The 20,331-nt window shown below is 39.0% G+C and overlaps 2 protein-coding genes and 3 non-coding genes across 7 annotated transcripts; 4 read left to right on the forward strand and 1 right to left on the reverse strand.

Annotated features, from left to right (window-relative positions):
- Positions 1 to 47: 47 nt before the first annotated feature.
- Positions 48 to 5,423, forward strand: LOC139117139 (large ribosomal subunit protein uL4A-like). The gene is made up of 9 exons (XM_070679991.1): positions 48 to 176; positions 903 to 1,080; positions 1,706 to 1,951; positions 2,395 to 2,519; positions 2,669 to 2,798; positions 3,263 to 3,419; positions 3,858 to 3,941; positions 4,677 to 4,839; positions 5,224 to 5,423. The coding sequence occupies exons 1-9, from the start codon at positions 174 to 176 to the stop codon at positions 5,323 to 5,325; spliced, it is 1,188 nt and encodes a 395-aa protein (XP_070536092.1). The 5' UTR covers positions 48 to 173; the 3' UTR covers positions 5,326 to 5,423.
- LOC139118021 (small nucleolar RNA SNORD18) lies at positions 570 to 641 on the forward strand. Its single transcript, XR_011548623.1, has one exon. It is a non-coding gene; the product is annotated as a small nucleolar RNA SNORD18 (small nucleolar RNA).
- Positions 3,697 to 3,767, forward strand: LOC139118020 (small nucleolar RNA SNORD18). The gene has a single exon (XR_011548622.1). It is a non-coding gene; the product is annotated as a small nucleolar RNA SNORD18 (small nucleolar RNA).
- On the forward strand, positions 4,202 to 4,273 carry LOC139118022 (small nucleolar RNA SNORD18). The gene has a single exon (XR_011548624.1). It is a non-coding gene; the product is annotated as a small nucleolar RNA SNORD18 (small nucleolar RNA).
- Positions 5,424 to 11,862: 6,439 nt separating the features above from the next.
- Positions 11,863 to 20,163, reverse strand: LOC139117140 (uncharacterized). 3 transcript variants are annotated; one of them, XM_070679992.1, is made up of 3 exons: positions 19,875 to 20,163; positions 13,431 to 13,593; positions 11,863 to 12,758 (listed from the first exon to the last, which is right to left on the reverse strand). In XM_070679992.1, exons 2-3 carry the CDS (start codon positions 13,530 to 13,532, stop codon positions 12,435 to 12,437), a joined length of 426 nt encoding a protein of 141 aa, XP_070536093.1. In that variant the 5' UTR covers positions 13,533 to 13,593; positions 19,875 to 20,163; the 3' UTR covers positions 11,863 to 12,434. The 3 variants fall into 3 exon arrangements, with proteins under 3 accessions (XP_070536093.1, XP_070536094.1, XP_070536096.1); XM_070679993.1 differs by lacking the exon at positions 19,875 to 20,163 and adding an exon at positions 16,471 to 16,800; XM_070679995.1 differs by lacking the exon at positions 19,875 to 20,163 and adding an exon at positions 16,433 to 16,800.
- Positions 20,164 to 20,331: the final 168 nt, after the last annotated feature.

Genomic DNA, 20,331 nt, shown 5'->3' on the forward strand with positions numbered 1-20,331 from the left:
TTCAATGAATTTACCTTAAAATGAAATTTATCTATCATTCTTATGATTTTTTGGACTGTTTTAAAACAAGTGTTATTCATCCGCAACTGTGATCAGACCTGTATCATTCTTTTTCGTCTGGTGGCCGCCATATTGACTGTGGAAATTCACGTCGGCCACAAAAATTGGCCAAAATGGTGAGTGTGCTAACGAGCATCAGCTAACAAACAAAACGTCACGAGCCAGGTATCATCAATGAAAAAGGATTTTGTATAATTAATAAATGACTGCTTCAATGCGATTGATTCAAAGCCGAGAGAAACCCTTCAGTGGTGAACACGTGTCGTGATCACCCTTGTTTCTCAACTCTTGCTCAAATATGTTTGTCGCAAAACATGACTACATTTCTTTCCCCACGTCTTTTTTATCAAAAAATGACACTGAAAGGTACTTAAAGTGGAGGCAAAACTGATTTACAGTTGTTTTTAACCTGACTGAATTAAATGAACAGCTTCTCAATTAGAAGAGGATTTATTTTTCCCAGCACTGAGAATGTCATCCAGAAGTTAACACCACATGAACCCTGAGCAAAAACATGACGAGATTACCACTTCATGGTCCGTGTTTTTGAAATACCTTGATAATCCAGAAGTTCTGATTTTTGCTCTCGGTGTTACTTCCCTAACTCCAAAAGTGTAAAGATTCTGGTCAACCTAATCGACAAAAAAGTGAGTCAATCTGGATGTGTAGAAATGGTATCTGATGTAGAGCCAAAAGATTGAGTGGGGTCGGAGGCATGGAGGCCGTTAGCGACGTATAGGGTCTAGGCAACAGGCACGAGTGCTCTACATCTTCCAGTTATAGGATAATAAGTGCAGAGCTATGCAATATCTGAAGTGAGAGTGTGTATTTTTTGTGCACAGGCTTTGTCAGCAGCACGTCCTCTTGTAAATGTGTACACTGAGAAAAATGAAGTAAGTGGAACGACAGTAACCACACCAGCTGTGTTCAAAGCACCAATCAGACCCGACGTAGTCAACTTCGTTCACACAAACATCAGAAAGAACAGCCGTCAACCATATGCTGTCAGTAGCGCTGCAGGTACGTCTACTCTAAACCGCTTCTCCAAATAATGTATAAAAGCATGGGGAGGTCGTAGCTGCAAATTGTAGCGCTACGATGAGGCAGTCGGTGATTTTTGGTTTTTGTAACCTCGCTCACCAGTAGCGCTACAATGCCGATGGCCCTGTAGCATTCCAAATAAGCGCGTCGCACAGGGCGCAGTGTGTTGATGTGAAATCCTACATATTTGCTGCATTTGGTCGTACCGATTTATCACTTCTGAAGACTAAACTCTATACTACATTAACCAATGTCATTTATGGGGTTTGGAATTTGCTCAAACATGTCGATTGTGTTCCAAAAAAAAACATTTCAAGGAGCCACCATTACCAACTTCGGTAATGGCGGCTCCCAGAAACACGCTCAGTGTTTATGGGACGCGATCGAACTGTGTTGACAAAGTCTGAAAACAAATGACATATAAACTGGTGAATGCAGTCCTGAGAAAGATGGTTTACTCAGATCCTGGCAGATAGGTGTATAGTTTGGGAACCCTTATATATGATACAGATAGTCTTTAACTTTGTAGTGCAGTACTAGTGAATGTGCTACCTATATCCTTGTGTGGAGACCATTGATGATGTTTTATTCCAATTGTTTTCAGGTCATCAAACCAGTGCCGAGTCATGGGGTACCGGCCGTGCTGTAGCTCGTATTCCCCGTGTCCGTGGTGGAGGTACCCACAGATCAGGCCAGGGTGCCTTTGGCAACATGTGCCGTGGTGGCCGCATGTTTGCCCCAACCAAGACATGGAGACGGTGGCACAGAAGGGTGAATGTCAAGCAGAAGCGCTATGCTATGTGCTCCGCCATTGCAGCAACTGGAATTCCAGCCCTTGTCATGTCCAAAGGTCTGTTCTGTTTGATTTCCTGAAAATGTATGTGACAAATGTTTCTGTACCGCATCAAGTAAAGTGATTCATCAGTGCTGTTTTCTTTCCAAATTCAATGAGAATTATAAGAAATGTGCTTGTATGATGCTGTTATCTGCACACAGTACAGAATGTGCAACACATGAGAAGTGAAATATTCGCTGGACAAGCAAAGCCATTATATTAGTATTACTAAAATTCTTTCACTCTCATTTCACTGCATATCGGTCATCCTAGATTATTGATGACTTTCAGATATACCAAAGTCGGGTGGTAAAAGAGTTAGCCTGTTCATCCCCATTTCCTGTGAAATAGTCCGCAATCATGGTTGATAACAATGGGGTTAGGGCCAAACCATAGTGGTACAAGGGTTATGTTTGTTAGTAAAAATTTATGTGAATGTCTTTCCCTCCGTCTTCCAGGTCATCGCATTGAGGAAACCCCTGAAGTTCCCTTAGTTGTTGCGGACAAGGTTCAAGATTTGAAGAGAACAAAAGAAGCTGTTACTTTCCTGAGGAAGTTCAAAGCATGGACAGATATTCAAAAAGTAAGTCAATTTAAAACCAGTAATCGATCACTCTGAAAAATTTAAGATTTCTAACATATTTGGAATATTTAGCAGTGAAACCAGATTCCTTCATTGGAAACCTTTGTAAATGCTGTCACGGTACTAAACTTACGATCCTTTCTCTCTAGGTTTACAAGTCAAAACGTTTACGTGCTGGCAAAGGAAAAATGCGTAACAGGAGACGCGTTCAAAGATTAGGTCCTTGTATAATTTATGACCAAGACAATGGTCTCACCAAGGCTTTCAGGAATATACCAGGTACGTTGACAGTTGAGTTTCACCACTGTTTGCTGCATTTTATGAACACCTCTACGTTTTTTTGCCTTCAATAGAAGCATAGAACCATCAGGAAAACAGTACCATCTTTTGACTAGAAGACGTCCCAAATAACTTTATCGTTGTAAAATAAATCTTGACTTCATTGATGAAAGAAATGTGAATGTCCAGCGTGTCTCATATCTGTAAACTTTGCTTTGTAATGGTGAGAGTGCACTGAAAATTTATGTTCAGGGTTCTGTCAGGTTCATATAGAATCGTGCCTTCTAAATAAATGGATTGAATGTACAATGTGTGTGCCTTCAGATGAAAGGGAAGATGGTACAACTCAATGAGCCTATTAATTTGCAATGTGTTTCATCTTTTACACTCTGTTTTGAAATTCTTAAAGTTGGCCATTTCCCATTTTTTGTCGTTATCAACCACAACTGTCATTGTCTTGAAAGGTGTTACTCTTCTGAATGTCAGTAAGCTAGACCTGCTGAGAATGGCCCCCGGTGGTCATGTTGGCCGCTTCTGCATCTGGACAGAGAGTGCCTTCAGAAGACTAGATAACCTGTACGGCACATGGAGGAAGCCATCAAAGGAAAAGACAAACAGCAAGTGAGTGGAGAAAGATCATGTACGGTTAAAAATTGCAAAGACTAACCTGTGCATTCTCACTTTCCTATACAGAGGTTTCTTTGATCTTTGAAAACAATGGGATAAAAAATTCAAAATTTGGAAGTATATGAGATGAGTGTGTAGAAAAATTTTAACAATACACATTTCAAAGCATATGCGAGATGTGCATTCAGTGTATGTTCCTTGTATTTGCCGTGACTTGCCTATCAGAGTCCTCACTTGGGAACTGTGCTGAAAACCTGGGTAATTAGCGTCCAAGACATGATGATAGTACCACTTCTGGTCCGTGTTTTTGAAAACCAGTGATAACTATGAAGTGCTGATCTTTGGTGAAAGGAACATCCAGAATGTAAACAATGATCCGATTCAAAACCACTTTGCCAACATGACATGACTGTGGTGTACCACTCATTACAGTTTGCCAATGCCCAAGATGACCTACACAGATTTGAACAGACTGTTGAAGAGTGACGAAGTTCAGAAACAGCTGAGACCAGCAAAGTAAGTACATTTCTCACTCAGCTTAGGCTAATAATTTGCCAAGAATTTGGACATGTCTCAGGCATGTCAGCATTGAGTTTAATTTGAGGAAATCAAAAGTAGAAATGTCTAGGCACTGAAACTTGGGGCAACACTGATTTACAGTCGTTTTTCAACCTGACTTTTCGTGAAATGAATAGTTTCTCAAGTAGAAAAGGATTTATTTTTTCCCCAGCACTGAGAATGTCATCCAGAAGTTGACACCACATGAACCCTGAGCAAAAACATGACGAGATTACCACTTCATGGTCCGTGTTTTTGAAATACCTTGATAATCCAGAAGTTCTGATTTTTGCTCTCGGTGTTACTTCCCTAACTCCAAAAGTGTAAAGACGCTGTTCACCCCTGTGGAAAGATTCTGGTCAACCTAATTGATAAAAAAGTGAGCCAATCTGGATGTGCAGAAACAACATCTGACATAGAGCCAAAAGATTAGTAACACTAGGATTTCAAATTTATATTGTCAACGGTCATGTGCAACTCCTATGTACCACTTGACATTGCTGAAGCATATGTGCCAACTCTGAAAAGTTCACATCATGTTGTGAGGCTAATTTTGTGTGGTGAAAAAACGCCAGTGCTTCTAATGCAGAAGCTTTTGTCCCAAGAGTCAGTGATTTATTGTGCTTGTAGAATCTTTCATCCGCAGAACTCTCGCCAGTGACTGACAATTTCTACTTAATTTTTGCCTTGCAGTCGTAGAGCCAACAGACGCAAGGTTCTGAAGAAGAATCCACTGAAGAACATCAGAGTTATGATAAGACTCAACCCATATGCTAAGACATCTAAGCGTCACGCCAAGCTGACACAGGAGAGAAGACTCAAGGCCAAGTTAGAGATCCTTAATCAGAAGCGTGGTGTAAGTATCAAAGTCAGCATTAGAACATAGTGGTTAATCAAATGAATAATAGAGTGCCAAAATCTCCAGTATGTAGGTAATGCCTGATTGCATTTCACAGTGTGTGCAAGGGTGTCACAAAGCCCTTCTTAACAAGCAAGTCTTTGATAAAAAGGGAAACACTGAATGGGATGGTACTGTTGTTCCCTTTCAAAGTGTATAGGCTATGACACTCCAAACTATACAGAGAGAGGGAGAGAGGGGGTGGGGGAGTCCCAATTTACCTTACAAAAACCCTTACACACATACATACACAAATATCATTTTATGTTTTTCATGTGTTATGATTAGATGCAGCACTTTTCAATAATATTGTTATATGTAATTTTTGTATTTTCTGAATAGATCACCACCAAGGATGGCAAGGAGAAGCCAGGTAAAGCTAAGGCCAAACCCAAGGGCAAGAAAGGCAAGGCCAAGAAAGCCAAAGGAAAGGAAGAGAAATAGGAAGTGTCAATTGTACGTGAAGTTATAACGTACTTGTGCTACACTGCAACTATGATGCCCTGAATACAGCAATGAAATAAAAAAAATTGTGAAACTGACGTTTGTTGTGGATGTGTGCATTTTTATTTTGTATTCAGTATTCAGATAGTCAGACTATAATTGCAATTGTATGTGTGTGTGAACTGGATCGACTGAAGGATTTAGTGCCCAACCAATCTGGTATTTACAGTTTTTTGTGTTGTGTGGGGATCACTTGATAGCATATAACACGATTGGAACTAATTTGGGATAATTGGATAGTGAAGTAATGCCAATTTAATCGACAAATGTAATCTCATCTGCTTTTCTCTTACATTACACACTTGTTTTTATGAGTAATTTGTATTATTACAACAGTCAACTATCTGGCACCTAACACTTCTGAGAAATTTAAAAAATATGAAAACCAGTTATCCCACATTAGTTTCAATGGTGTTATGTGTACTTTTGCTGTGAAAGGTTCCTAGCTTGTGCTAATAATAGAGTTTTAAAATCTTGGACAGGGTCTCGATGCAAATTTTCTGATAAAAGAAACTAAAAATTACTAGAACTGTACTTGTAATTCCAAATGTAAAAATTATTCAATTCAATTGACACAGTCCAAATAATGAATATGGCATACATGAAATATGAAAAATTTATCTCTGAAGGACTCTGAGGTGCATTTATACCACACTGGAATGCTTTAAGAGCAAGACTTTCACAGCTGTAACCAAAGCACATATCAAAACCGAGGAAGACCACCTCAAGTCAACCATGATTACTGTTGGTTTAAGTAGGTAGCACTGCTACAACTGATAGATGTTCCATGCAACTAGTGTCAGAATTCTCTCTTACCAATCTTTTTGAGATTGGGGATTTGGCCGAGCGGTTTTGTCTGTGTTCTTCGCTAGATGATTGGGTACCGTACACTGTGAGTTCAAACCCGATTGAAACCACTCTATCACCTATTACAAAGCTTGAACGGCAGGATTACTCTTCAGTACACTACATTTTCAAAAACACTACAAAACTGAGTTACAGAAATTCACTCCTGATTTGGTGTGCATGAACATCAACATTTGATGTAAAGAGCCCACTGTCTATGGTTTGCCTGATAATTGTGAACACTGAAATACTTTATTTCACTTGGAATTTATTTTCGCTGGACCTTTCTTCGGCTAAAATAAAATCCAAGTGAAAATTTTAATTTTCTATTCTTTGCATGTAGACTGGACAAAGTGAAAATACGATCACAGTGAAATATCGAAAGTTTGTTTTCAGCTAAAATAAATTCCAGTGAAAATAAAATAGTGCACAGTAATAAGTGATGCATGGAATATATCCTGATCACTCAAAAAAAATTGCAGTGTACCATCTGCAAAAGACAATATCAACATTTGCAAGAAAGTATTTCAAAAGGCTTTAGAGCAATTAACAATTCGGCAATTGCCCATCATCATCATTATGTGTGGTTTCATTGATCTTGGACTTAATAGCGTATTTTACACGCAACATCTCAGTATACAGTTGACTTAGAATGGCAGTTGTAATCACACGGGAAACGGTACGGAGAAATGAAGTTACGAATGTTGAAGAATGTTGAACATTGCAGTAAATCACCTCTGGAAGACAAGATGCGATGACGTTTACGAAACGCCTTACAAATGAACTTTACAAGGCCGCGTCACATTTATAAAAGCTTTAGATGTGTAGGAAATGGCACTTAGTATTGATACAATCAAAGTAATGATAGTTTGCTAACTTGGAAGGCTTAGTATGTGCAAGCCTGTTGGGTAGTGTGCGTCTCGAAAACCGAACTTTCGTCAAGGTAACTTTCAGCCATTCTCTTTCAAAGTAAATATTGTTATATATGAAAAAAATCGGGTCACTGTTCAAATTTAGGTAAATGGGAATGAATCACCGATATCTAACATTTGAAAAACTTTATTTCCTCCGAGGGGTTCAAAATGAATCCACAAAAGCTGGAAGATCAGAAAAGTGTTGTAATAGAGTCTGATAACACCTGTCTCCCAGGAGCATTCTACCCTAAGGTTGCTGATCATAGTCTGGTCCCTTGCCCCATTACATTAGTAATAGCTGAAAAGTTGTAGCACAGTTTTAGATATAAACAAGGGCGGTAGAGGCCCTCAAGAAACGTGCTATGATCTAAACTAGACTTTACTCGAAGTCGTGGGCATACAAGTATCAAAACATGTAATAAATTGAAGGACTAAACATCAGTAGACCGTCGCGCTGATGGTAGGCTGTTGCGTAGATGGTGGGGTGAACGCCTTGGCCAGCTTGTAACTCAGTTGCCGAGAAAAGCCAGGCAGCTTTGGGCCAGTCTAGATCTAAACAAATTCTGTTCATATAAAAAGAACTGGGAACATATGAACCTATTACATACTTTTGTCCCGGTACTGTAAGAGGGATTGGGGTGGGCGCTGCTACAGGATCTAGGACGGAACGGAAATACACTGATGATACACGTATATACCACAGTCATAACCCCCCCCCCCCCCCCGCCTTATGTAGACTTTGGACTAAGAAAAAGTTGATAAAATGTAGACTTTCGACCCTTATATTTGACTGTAGCAAAAAAAATGTACAAAATTTAGATAAGAGTTTTCGCCAAAGTATTTGGCCAAAAATTGAGACTTTTGAGGCCCGGAAAATTGTAGAATTTTCGCTCTGTAGTCTGAAGTGTCCAGGGTACACCTTTACTCAATTCAGAACTCAGTGCCAACCCCGTGCCGCTTTATCTGTTTATAGTGTGCGGCATCACAGATAATAATCGACATAAGAATGACGTCATTCATACCCCAAAATAGGAGCTGACAACTCGCACTCAGTCCAAAGTCCCTTTGAGTGCTGTAATTTTTCTCACCAAAATTTTAGTGCAACATACTGTAATTTTTTGATAGTTTTGGACCAAATGGACATCACATCATTGGTTACAGTTTTTTTGTCAAAAGTTTGGCAAAAATCTGAAAAAAACAGACTTTAGTATATCTATCTATAAAGGGGAAAAAATTGACTTCGGTGCTCAAAGGGTTAAGGTCACCTAAAACAGCATTTGCTGTGTTGGCTTACCAGACGTCTGCAGACATGCAGACACGATATGATATCCGTTATATTTTTATGCTGAATTCCACCAACATTTATTTTTCGACTTTCTTTGCTAAGCTGACCACGAAGATTTAAATTTGACGCCATTACTGTGGAAAAATAATCTCATCACCGTTTCTTCTGATATTTTTTTTCTGTGACAAATTACTGCAAAATACACCATTGCAAAAACTTGTGGTTCTCAAGACCAAGTCGGCGAAATTTAGCGGCTTAAATAGCGCCCTCTGAGCATGGTTGACATAACAAAAAGTATCAACAGTTGGTTTAAAACGGAAACAAACAGATTCTGGATCCTACGTCAGCTGATTCGTAACACGTTTACATCAAACGGTCAGTACATAGCGCAAATTTAACTGGGAAATGGAAATGATAAAATGAGGGTGATGAATCTAAGGACATGCCTCGCTCTGAGGCCACGATTTGACGTGTGTTTCCACGAAGCAACACTCTTTCCACGGTCATCGTGGATAACACGCATACTTTGACTGTTGTTTGTACATACCTTTGCTCTATAATTTTATGCACCGATACTGCTTATTGGAATGTTTGCCTTTTTTCTGATGCTACCCGAGAGATCGCTTCCCGAAGTCAAAGTACTCATTTGGACAGCAGTGCATCGTCACAGAAATACGTACAGTTTGGAATTCGAATGTTTTCACTTTTGCTGCGGGTTTGTTTGAGTGAAAATGGAGACAAATTGCATCCGTAAGAGTGATTTTGAATGAGTTGCATTACAGAAAAAAATGCATGTCTCTCGCAAGGCATCCGCAATTATAGCTTTTAATCATTGCGAACTTAACGTGTGCTATGTTAAAAATGAGGCTCTAAACTGCCGGTTTTGCTTTCTTTCAACACCATCTCTAATAACATTCATACCCGGTTTTCGACTGGGCGGGCACTAAATCAGACGAAGACTCGGGGAACTGCCTCGCTAAACGCTACTTCTGTTTTGACGCGATATTTCGCCAAGAACCCAACAGGGAAGTTAGAGGACTGCCATGTATTTCGTACGACGAAATATTGAAGGGGCAACTTGGAATCACATTGAATAAGACATAGAGAATCAAGGAGATTCGACGATTCGGAAATATTTTATCGATATCAATGTCTGCTAATAAATGTACAACCACATTTGGAAATCAGACGTTTGAGTTCATATCTCATTTCGACTCGTGAGTTACAAATACCAGAACGCCTGTTACATTTATTCCACGATTTTAAACCCCTGCCTTTCAACTCTAAGCAAATGTCGCGGCCGTACTCCCGCCATTATACAGTATATCATTAAAATGTTTCTATTCAGTGTTGGTGCGCAATGGAATTTCCACGGTACCCGAACGTTTAGATCAGAGGTGACGCAAAATCATAAATTATACAGCAGAAAAACATGTCTCAAACAAGCAAGTTGAAGGGCATAAAAAACTACTTTATTAGAACTGGCAGAGCAATTTTCAACGGGAGAATTTTGTAACGAGGAAACAAAAAACAGACAACTAAACGCTTCACGATAAAATAAGACTGTATAATAGTTTTTACACAGGATCAAGAAGATAAAAACAACGCATGCCGACTTTGGCGCATTGTAGTGAAAAACTACAAATTTCAGAAAGACGCTCATGAATATATATATATATATATATATATATATATATATATATATATATATATATATATATATATATATATAGTGCTCGTAAACTGCCTGCATTGACAAGCAAACCATTTCGTATATATATATATATATATATATATATATATATATATATATATATATATATATATATATATATATATATATATATATATATAAACTAACAAACGAATGAACAGACCGGTACAAAGAAGTTATGCATAACTGAGGACAAATTAACAAAAGCAAAACTTTTTGCATTGTAGTTTGCCGGTCATGGGTACAAATATTCTACTCTAAATATATGACCGACTCTTTCACTCTTAGTTGAAAACTAAGATTTTGTAACTTCATCAACCGTGCAAACACAGTATCGTCACAAACTAAAACGTGAAATAAATGTAAAAAATTTATCAAAACACTGCAGCATGGTGTGTGCACTACCGTATGTACAGCAGATTTCAATTGACAAGCAGACAAGGGTCGATCGGACGACGACCGAGAAACCATGCTTCATCGATGGAAGTCTTATTGGCCAGAATGGGACTTCAATAGCCGTAAACTTTTAGAGCTTTAAACTTCTTCCAAACTACAAAGTCATAACAAAAACCCCACGCCTTTCACCGACGTAATGGTTATTGTGGATCTGGAAGTTAAGCATCAATCTGAATCAATGGACGATTCAGTTTTAAAAAAGTGTAAAATGGAATAACAGGTAAATATCTGAAGTGTAAATGGGAAAAAAACTTCACTTCAACTGTGTGGTCGCTCCAGCGAACTATTTTCACAATATGGCGCCCCTTGGATATCAATATACAAAGAAATGACTCTTCTGTGGAATACTGACATCATAATTAAAGGGAGACAGTCGTCGGAATTCTGCTCAAAGTGCTCAAAGGTTACCAGAGGCCCGAACGACCGGTGTTAACACTGTATCTAGGGTACGTTGACAACTTGTTTTAAACAAACATACGAATGCATGTTTGACAACTAAACAAAATTTTCACCTTCTTCAAATATAGACCGAACAGAAAATGTACCACATGTTGGGTGTGAGACCCGTTTTTATGTGAAACTTTGATTGAAAATATGTGTCAACGAACCTGAGTCACTGCCTTAAAACATGTTTGTTAACAATGAATATCATAAAATTTAAATTTTGCAGCTATGTTGACTTGATGCATCTAGATATCATGCATGAAATACATTGTTTGTAAACAAGAAAGTCGCACACGCGCAGTTAAGACGACTGCCTCCATTTAAGATTGAAGGCATCACCATTCGCATGAAGTTCAACAGTTGTCGTCAGTGAGTAAACAAACACAAAACGTTATATCACTGTACACGAGAAGTCCTGCGATCGGCAAGACCATCTCGTGGTCACATGACCATACCAAGGCTAGCGTCGATATTGTGTCAGGTGCAACCAACGAACAATGCACTTTTAAAAAGGTCCTTACTATGATAAGATATATTGTGCATGACAAATAATGTGAACTGACTAATTTTAAGTCAAGAGGGTAATTAATTAGCTGTTCATAATTTGCCCTCCAACAGAAAAATTTTCGACTTACCCTCAAGATTCGCCCACACTCAAACTTCATTTTTACCTGACTCCCCACTTATTTTTGCCTGTTTCCCCTCCCCATTGTGAATTTTGAAGCTCCTCGCCCTGTGGCGAAAAAAACTTGCCAATTTCCCCTGCCCTGGAAACAATTCCCCTCAAAAAAAATTCGCCAAGCCCTGTCCCGAGGACAATCAACCGATATCCGCCCTGCCCCACAAAAAAAACTAAAATTTGCTCCCCTACCACCGAAAAACATGTCCCCTGCCCTAGCATAATTAAAATTTCCCCTGCCCTCAAAAATTGCTCTGGAATAGCTTTTTCGATGAATAGCTCCGTTGGCTGCACCTGTTGTGTTTATATATTGGGATAGTACGTGTTGCACAATATTGATGAGATCCGAGGAAGACAAATCCCTGCATGGCTTGTTTTGTGTAACGTGCAGTACTATAATATTTCCCTGAATATAGATTTAGATTCAGTGATTGTTGGAGTTACAGGTCAAATGTCACACTGAAACTGCATGGCTTGCCATAAGGTGTCTGGAACGTTTGTTTTCTTCAAACACACTTTGTTCTTCTCCTATGGGGAAACACATATCCAGTCGACAGGCAAGTTCTGAACGATGGGAAATTAAGTCATAAAATATCGTTTTATCATTTTCGATGAGCTCGAAAATTACGTTTTGACATGTGATTTTTCCTATGGGGTTGTACAGTGACTCGAAAGACGTGTGAAAAAGTGTTCCGGGAACCAGTTCGGGGATCAAAATTCATCCTCTTCTCTTATACACGGGTACGCCGATGTGAGCTCTCCGGGTATCTGCTGCCGCGTGAGGGCGTCGTTGCCATGGGTCTCACCATGACCACCAGCAGCGACGCCGTTGCTGACGGGCATGCTTTCGTTGTAGTGTTCAACGCTCGACCAGAACACGGGATTGATGTATGGCGTATGCGCCCTACCCGCATTTTTATGTTGTCGAATACGGTTAATCTCGTCGAGGCTAGTTTGACTGCTCTGTATGATTGTCACATTGTCGTCGACGTCCACCTGTTTCCCTCGCCTTTTTTTGCACCATTGGTACAATTTCTACAAGAAAGAATGATATCAAACTGCACATTTAGTAGCCTCCTGTGAATTAATCAGGCTCTAAAGTTTGTTCTTGTTATATAAAATCTACGACATTCAAAATTTTGTGAGAAAAGACGATAGTAAGGTGGGGTTTTTATTTTATTTTATGACCTTGTGTAGATAAAGGCTCATGCCAAAGATTTTTGGCAGGGATAGTCAGAATGATTATATTTCTAAAACTTGACAAATTAATTTTTCGGATTTTCATAGCATCCACACTATTTTCATCCAAATTAACATTTTCTTTCGGCTTTTTTTTATGTGAATATTTTTTTTTAAATCAACATGGCGGCCAGCATTGTTTTAGTTGCTTTACCTCAGACTATTGGTATTTTTTTCATTTTTTAAAATTTGGTCAACCCTCGAAACATCTCATAGTGGATGTTTTAATACAATATCTACCTACTGACTTCAAAAGTGTAGTCAAATATGATGTTCACGAGCGGAATGCCAGCTTAAAAACGACTAACTCTCACTTCTTGCAAAAATATTACAAAATCTTCATGATGCGATATTCGAGAGAAAAGGAAAACAAGATTGAAGATCTGCGCTGATTATATTTGGAGACATTGGCGAGGCATTAGCTCATTTTCAACCATCAAGAACAGGTCTAAACGTTAACATACTTACAGGTGAATACTCCCAGATAACGACGACGATGAAGATGAACGAGAGGAGCGCTGCCATCATGACGACGAGAGCGAGAAACGGCGAGATCTTGTTCTTGGACATGTTGGTGAAACACTGGAGTATTATGAATGGGACTTTCGACAGTCTGGACTACGAATTTGACCTGTAATCAATCAATCAAAGACGATTAAATCGAAATTCCCGATTGTCGCTTAAATTGAGAGTGTACTTCATCGACTGCTGGATTATTCATAGAAAGTACCTTTGAAAAGGTGTCTGCAGTTTTTGGTATTGCCCGTTGCATTGACATACGCAGATATGAAGACAGTCAGAAGCGGATGCATTCCATTCTGATGGACCAGATCCGAAATTTCAAACTTTAGAAATTGACGGTTGATAAACATTATAGAATATTCTAATTTGTTACACTTTTGTTGATTAAATGTAAATTTCGTCTAGCAAATCTCTCTGATTGGACGCCTGTCAGTTTCAGAAGAAAAGACGGTAAATTCAAAGGATATTGTAACAGCTCCAAGTGGTAGATCATATTCGTATTATACAATTTATTTGATTGGTTGCCGTCTCACCCAGCGTAAAGGGATGGACCGTTTTAACATGGGAGAGAGGCGGATGAAATATGGAAATACTATGCGAACAGAAAAGTGTTAAACGATTTTAAAACACTGATATTGACGGAAGGTAGAAATATGCTGAATTCTAAAAAGAAATATTTGCACACTTCGCATACTGTCTCTCGTTACAAAAAATGTTATGAATGTTCCTCGGCAGAAAAAATACGTTCAAACGTTTTCGTTCTAATCACTAGCTTACAATCTGTCATATTTTTTTAATATTCATTGGTAGATACTTTCACCTAGGGTGGCACATCCCCATATGAAAATTTTGTGCCGACCCCTTCCCATGAATTCATTCAAAAGATCCATAGACCCTAACAGAACAAAACCAACTCTTTGAAAACTGTCTCCATATCAATTGCACGAAGAGTTGTCGCATCGTGTGGAAAAGTGAACATTGGCGAGTTGTAAATTCTCAACAATATTTTTCCGAGTTGTTTTACCTTCCATCCGAAGAAAGTCGAGGGATTTTATAGGTATTTATAGGCATGCTATTTTTGCTTGTCTTTATTTTGTAAAAGTTAGCAGTGTAGTAATATGGCACGACCATGCTACAACAACACGAATTGCTTCTATAAATAAGATAAAAGTCAACAGAATATGAGCAAAACTGACAAAAGATAAAGCGTTAGGGCTGCGCCTACTTCAACTCACAGATCTATCGTTTCTGCGATATTCCGCACAGTTGAATGATTTCACTAACAGTTAAAGAGGCACTCCCACTTGGTAACATTTTTAAAACACATTTTTTTAATGCCAACGTTCGATATTTGACATGGCGACTGCGCGCGGATCGCGAGATATCGATAAAAACATGTCCTCAAAAAAGTTAAAGTTTGAATTCCGGTGGCCCACCTGAATTCAGCTTCCGAACATAGAACGTTCGGCACTGGGGCCATTGTCAACTAAGCTATGGAGTACGAGTCTACGCTGACATGACGCTGCTGTACGCCACAGCAGTACCACTCGCGTCGGTGAGCGGTCATGTCCCATGGGAGAAAGCCGAGTCTTACTGACTCGGAAAAAAAAACGAAAAACAAAGTTTGCTGATTCCACCAGTATTCGCATAGGTGACTAGCACAGATAGGTGCGGTTGATACAGAGTATGCATCGTGGTGTGCGCGCATACCACACGCGGCGGCCGCTCTGCATCGAACCACGCGTAACTGTGTGGCAGACGACAAAATGTAGTCATCAGAGGCAACTAATATTTTACACGTAAAAACTGATATCTATGTGGTATTGTTTAAAAATTTAATACAACTGATGAGAATAATGAAAACAACAAAAATTAAGGAGAAGTTTTAAACAAGAATTACCAGAAGTAAAGGCATTGATAATGATGTATATAAAGTCATCGCAGTAGGAGGTAATTTAATTGCGTCATTCGAACGTTTTTGGACTCCTTAGAATATCGTCAATCAGCACAACAACACACTTTCGGGGGATTTCGGGTCATAACCAGAAACGATCGTAAAACTTCGGGATGTGAAAAATACGCTCGGGAAATGACATGTTTTTATCGATATCTCGCGATCCGCGCGGAATCGCCACGTCAAATATCGACCGTTGGCATTAAAAAAATGTGTTTTAAAAATGTTACCAAGTGGGAGTGCCTCTTTAAGAAACACATTCTGGTGTGAACAACTACCTTCGCGTCTGAATCAACCAGAATGACGCTATTTTTTTCGAATCGTCTATTTTATTTTTGATGCTCTATGTCGCATAGAATATTTACCCATTATCGACCAAAAACAACAACAACAACAACAGTGCTATACACATAAATGTTGACACCAGGACCTGTAGTTAAGCAAATCCACTGAGGAACATACACAGGGTCTCTAAGGATTTGCAAGTCGGGGACGGCAAGCACACTTGGCGTGACCTTAAAAACGTCATTGCGCATGTTGTGAAAAAAAACAGTAGTTTCATTAATTTGAACATTAACCACATGTTAGTCAATTTGTTTGTCGCTTCAAATAATACTAAAATTTAAATCGAAAAAAGAACTTAGGGTATGTTCGCGAGGGATTTTTGATCGGTTATGGTATAAACCAAACAGAAATTGGCGCTCATCACGACGAACTGGCCAATTAAACCGAGTTATCAATTTAAAGAAAAAAAGACCTTTGACCCCATATTGCAGTGCTTTTCTGTTGGTTAATTTTACGAAATGTAACTGTTATCTCCACGATGTCGTCCCCAGCGATCCGTAATAAAGTCGGCCGTCGCGTCGAAGCTTTTCTTACTGCCGAAATTGAAAAGGCGGCCGCAGATATTAAGACAGGCCTACTCGACTCGACTGACGTAAACAAATTCAAATACGCAACACGCAGTCAAGAGATAAAACGATGCGTTATTTACCATTGACAGCTCAGATAATGAATGTTAACACAGAATACCTGCTACATATCAAAACTCTAATTCACCGGGCATCCAACCGAAGTCATCTCTCCCAAACAAAGCGGTAAACTGGCCTGGGGCGTCGACAGCTGAATATTTAAACTGTGTGGTACTTTCATGGATCTGAAGACATTGGTCGTCGGACGTTGGCCACAATTTTCTGCTCAGAAGATCGTATTCTTCCGTCTCCTGTGCTTTCCACGGACAGATACAAAAGTTAATGAATAAAAGCGTTCACAGCGGTGATCATCATAGCCGGGGCTATCACAATCTGTTCAACCGAGTTATTGATTGACCACGTTTAACGCCGCGGATCCACCTCATACCGGAGTTGCTCAATATACCTGTGTCCGTAATTTGAACATCAAATAAACTTGGAGTACCGCGGCAAATTAATGTGGCGGTCAAAGGTCATCCGAAATCAGGCGGAAAGTTATCGAGAATTATTGGCCTAGATCGCCATTTATCTCGTAGCAAGCACTATAAAAAGTGATGTGTTCCCGCCGTCCATACAAATGTAGTTTATGATTCAAAGGCACCGACTCTAAACTTTGTTTCAAAAGTGACGACAAACTATCGCAAAATCTCGTGTGAAAAGAATACATTTACAATTTGTGTTACTTCTTTCCTTGGCCTATAGGTTTCGGATGTCAGAAACAAAAAAAACCCCACAAATCTGTAACATGCGAACATGCGAACACGAAACACAGGGCGAGAAACAGAGAAGATTAAGCTATATTTCAAATATTATGTTGAGCACAGTTCAGGAAGGACTACTACAAAAACATTTTTCTCAGTAACCAACTATCAGTTGCACGTTTTTTACTTTCTTCCTCTTAAAAGTAGCAAATTACTGTAGACAATGTTGCTATCCATAATGTGCCATCAGCTGAAGGCAAGCTACCCTACCGACATTGGTTTGTGATTAAAAAATATAAATTTAAAAATACTACCATTCAATTGAATTCTTTACATGTGATTCTCTAACCAAAAAGAGTTTGAAAAGTAAATTGAGTGATCGTATTGTAGATGTTCCAAGAAGTCAAGCAGCTTTGGAGAAATGATTAATAGTTTTAATCAAAATGGGAGAAAATGTATCAATTTACATACAAGTTATCACTAGATTGTAAGGCGAGAGCTTTCGAATTTAAACTACTCCACAATATTTTGTGTACAAACAAACAGCTGAACAAGTTTAACTACAGAAATTTACAACCGCACTTTGCGCTTTATGCAAGGTTGGAACGGAGTCTGTTGATTATTTATTTCACAGTTGTAATTGTACTGCCACGCTCTGAAGGGATCTTCTTTTAATGTTCGGTATACCCATAGATCCGGCGAGTTTTTCTCGAGGGTCTCTGGTAAACCACCATCCATACTGAGTGCGGTTTTAGGCGACCCAAATCAGAGTTTTATTGTTAACTTCATAGCATTGCAAATTCGTGTGTATATTTATTACTGTAAGTTAAATAACCAAATCCCGATTGCTACTGGGTTTGTTTTATAGCTCAAAAATATCCATGTAACAGAACTTAAGATTGCAACAGCGAATGACAAACTGTGTTTTCATCTGCAGAAATGGTCTTCCCTATGATGTTGAATGTAACAACTGAAGATTATCCTTTGTTTCTAGTTATGCTTCCAGAAATGTATATTCTTTTAATAGATATGTATTAGTAATCGCTGTTGTTAATCCCATTAACAAGTTTTAAAAAATAGTTTTTGTAAAGGTATACTCCACAGGGAGTTTTTTTGTACTCAGTTTATCGGGTTTAAATTGTAGCAGGTAGTATGCGACTCGCGAGGTTCGGATTGTTAAGGAAGAACGTGCCTCGGGGACAGATATTCGGACTCTCAAACTTTTACAATTCTTTTCTGATGTACCACTTGTGGGGGTTCATTTTAAAGCTCTTGGTGTAAGAAAACATCGCCGTTTCACCGTTTCGATATTCGAAAATTTCACTTTTCTTCATAGACTTAAAACAGGGATGGCGGCCATTTTGAATTTTAAATATAGGTTAATCTTGGATTATTTGTCACTCTAGTACCAAAATTGCATGGTGACCCCAAATTTTTATTCTTGATTTTGAAAGAGAATGGTTGAAAGATTCCTTAAGGAAAGTTTGAGCAAAAGTTTAAGTCTTTCATTTTCGAGTCGCATACTACCTTAATATTGATTGATGCAACACATTCTGCTGGCCGTTAAAGGGATATAGGTTTGGGGGATTTATATATTTTTGGCACTGCTCACCGACAGATCTGGAATAGATCTTGGCACGTCGATGAAAATATAATTAAAATTGCTTAGAACTCATTTGGTGACATTTTAGTTCATGGCATTGTTAAAAAGAACATGGTAGGATACGATGTCGTTTTCCATTCATCAAAATGATATTTTGACGGTCACAAAGTGCATTCTGTCGGAATCGTTTAACCTGTACAAATATTGACTTGTCATAAAATGAGTTCTCATATTACGATTGCAGTTGAAAGTTTCACCTTTCAAATAGGTCATAGAGCTTAGAGGAAAAAACTTTCTGGAAATCAGAGCATTTTTATTTGTTAGCCGCAACGTGCAACAGATAGTTTGCATGTAAACAAGTGTAGTCTATTTTAAAAACCCAAGCAATAGGATATTTCAATGTGACGATATTTCACATGTGGCTAATTTTACCCACATCACACAGGTACCGGTAAGCAATGACCTCTGTGCCCACATGGACCTCAGGTTCAGAAACAACAATGAAATATGATACTATCTGAATAATGTCCAGCTAGCTGCGAGTTCGTGAGAACAGCCAAGGCCATATCCTCCCGTTATCTCAAGCCTAGCCCGTCTACCCCTTGTATTCTATTTATAGTTCTAACAGTACAATGGTAAACAACAGGCGAAACTACATTTAATCGCGCTGAAGGGGTTCAAGATAAGACACTCTTACCATGACAGTTTACGATCGATCGGTCAAGGCGTACGTAGCACTCCTTTGATGCATGCATCGTACTTTAAACGTTACCCGCACCAAGTTTCCAGGTGACCGATCCCCGCACGAGGTATTTCTGAAGCCTGACACATTAAAACGGTCGACATATGTGTTTTCGTATTTGGTAGTTTCATAGTAAGAAATAACGAAAAAATACAAAACAGACATACCTGAGCTAATTTGTAGGGTGGTTTTGTGAAATTGATATTATTTTTCAGAATATTTAGGGAATATACCGTGAAAGAACCCTTGGATGTGTGTCAGGCAACTCTGAATATCTGTAGGAGACTCCCATAGCAAATTGATGTCAGCGGGTAATATGGGTAAAACGATATATTACTTTAATCTAAAAGACCTCGATACTATTCAAAATGGCGAACACACAACAAGCTACCATCGACATAAACAAAGATAAAACTAACCTCGTGGTTATCTTTTAACCGAAAAAGGCCATTGCCGATGTCATCAGCTCACGGTATACTTCGAGACACAACGCTTGCTGCAGTGGAGATCGCTTGAATGCGGTCGGCGGTAACTTTTTATATCACCTCAGCATACCATATGCGCCTGTGTCGCGTAAGTTCATTTTAAATCCGACAATAACAACGGCAGTTGTTTTTCATATCTGAGGAGACGAACTACCTTTACACAGGCTTAACGTGGACCACGGATAACATGCCTCGGTAGCTGACGTAACTGGCAGCCCGCTCCTAAGTCACATGGCTTGTGTGCGGACGAGTGTGAACTCTGCACTCTGAGCAACGCCCGCCTTGGCTTACCTGTGATTATCGTCGGACAGGTAACAGACTACTCTAATAAATGCTGCACTTGTGATTTATCTGGTCTAACATGGTATGTTTCAGTACACTGAGCTAGAAA

The sequence above is a fragment of the Ptychodera flava genome, chromosome 18 (assembly GCF_041260155.1).
Source record: "Ptychodera flava strain L36383 chromosome 18, AS_Pfla_20210202, whole genome shotgun sequence".
Classification (NCBI taxonomy): domain Eukaryota; kingdom Metazoa; phylum Hemichordata; class Enteropneusta; family Ptychoderidae; genus Ptychodera; species Ptychodera flava.

Coding starts and splice junctions, on each gene's coding strand:
- LOC139117140 (XM_070679992.1), bottom strand. CDS start 13,532: ATGTCCAAGAACAAGATCTCGCCGTTTCTCGCTCTCGTCGTCATGATG. Junction 12,759..13,430: donor TTATCTGGGAGTATTCACCT/GTAAGTATGTTA, acceptor TCTTTCTTGTAG/AAATTGTACCAATGGTGCAA.
- LOC139117139 (XM_070679991.1), top strand. Junction 1,081..1,705: donor TGCTGTCAGTAGCGCTGCAG/GTACGTCTACTC, acceptor AATTGTTTTCAG/GTCATCAAACCAGTGCCGAG. Junction 1,952..2,394: donor AGCCCTTGTCATGTCCAAAG/GTCTGTTCTGTT, acceptor TCCGTCTTCCAG/GTCATCGCATTGAGGAAACC.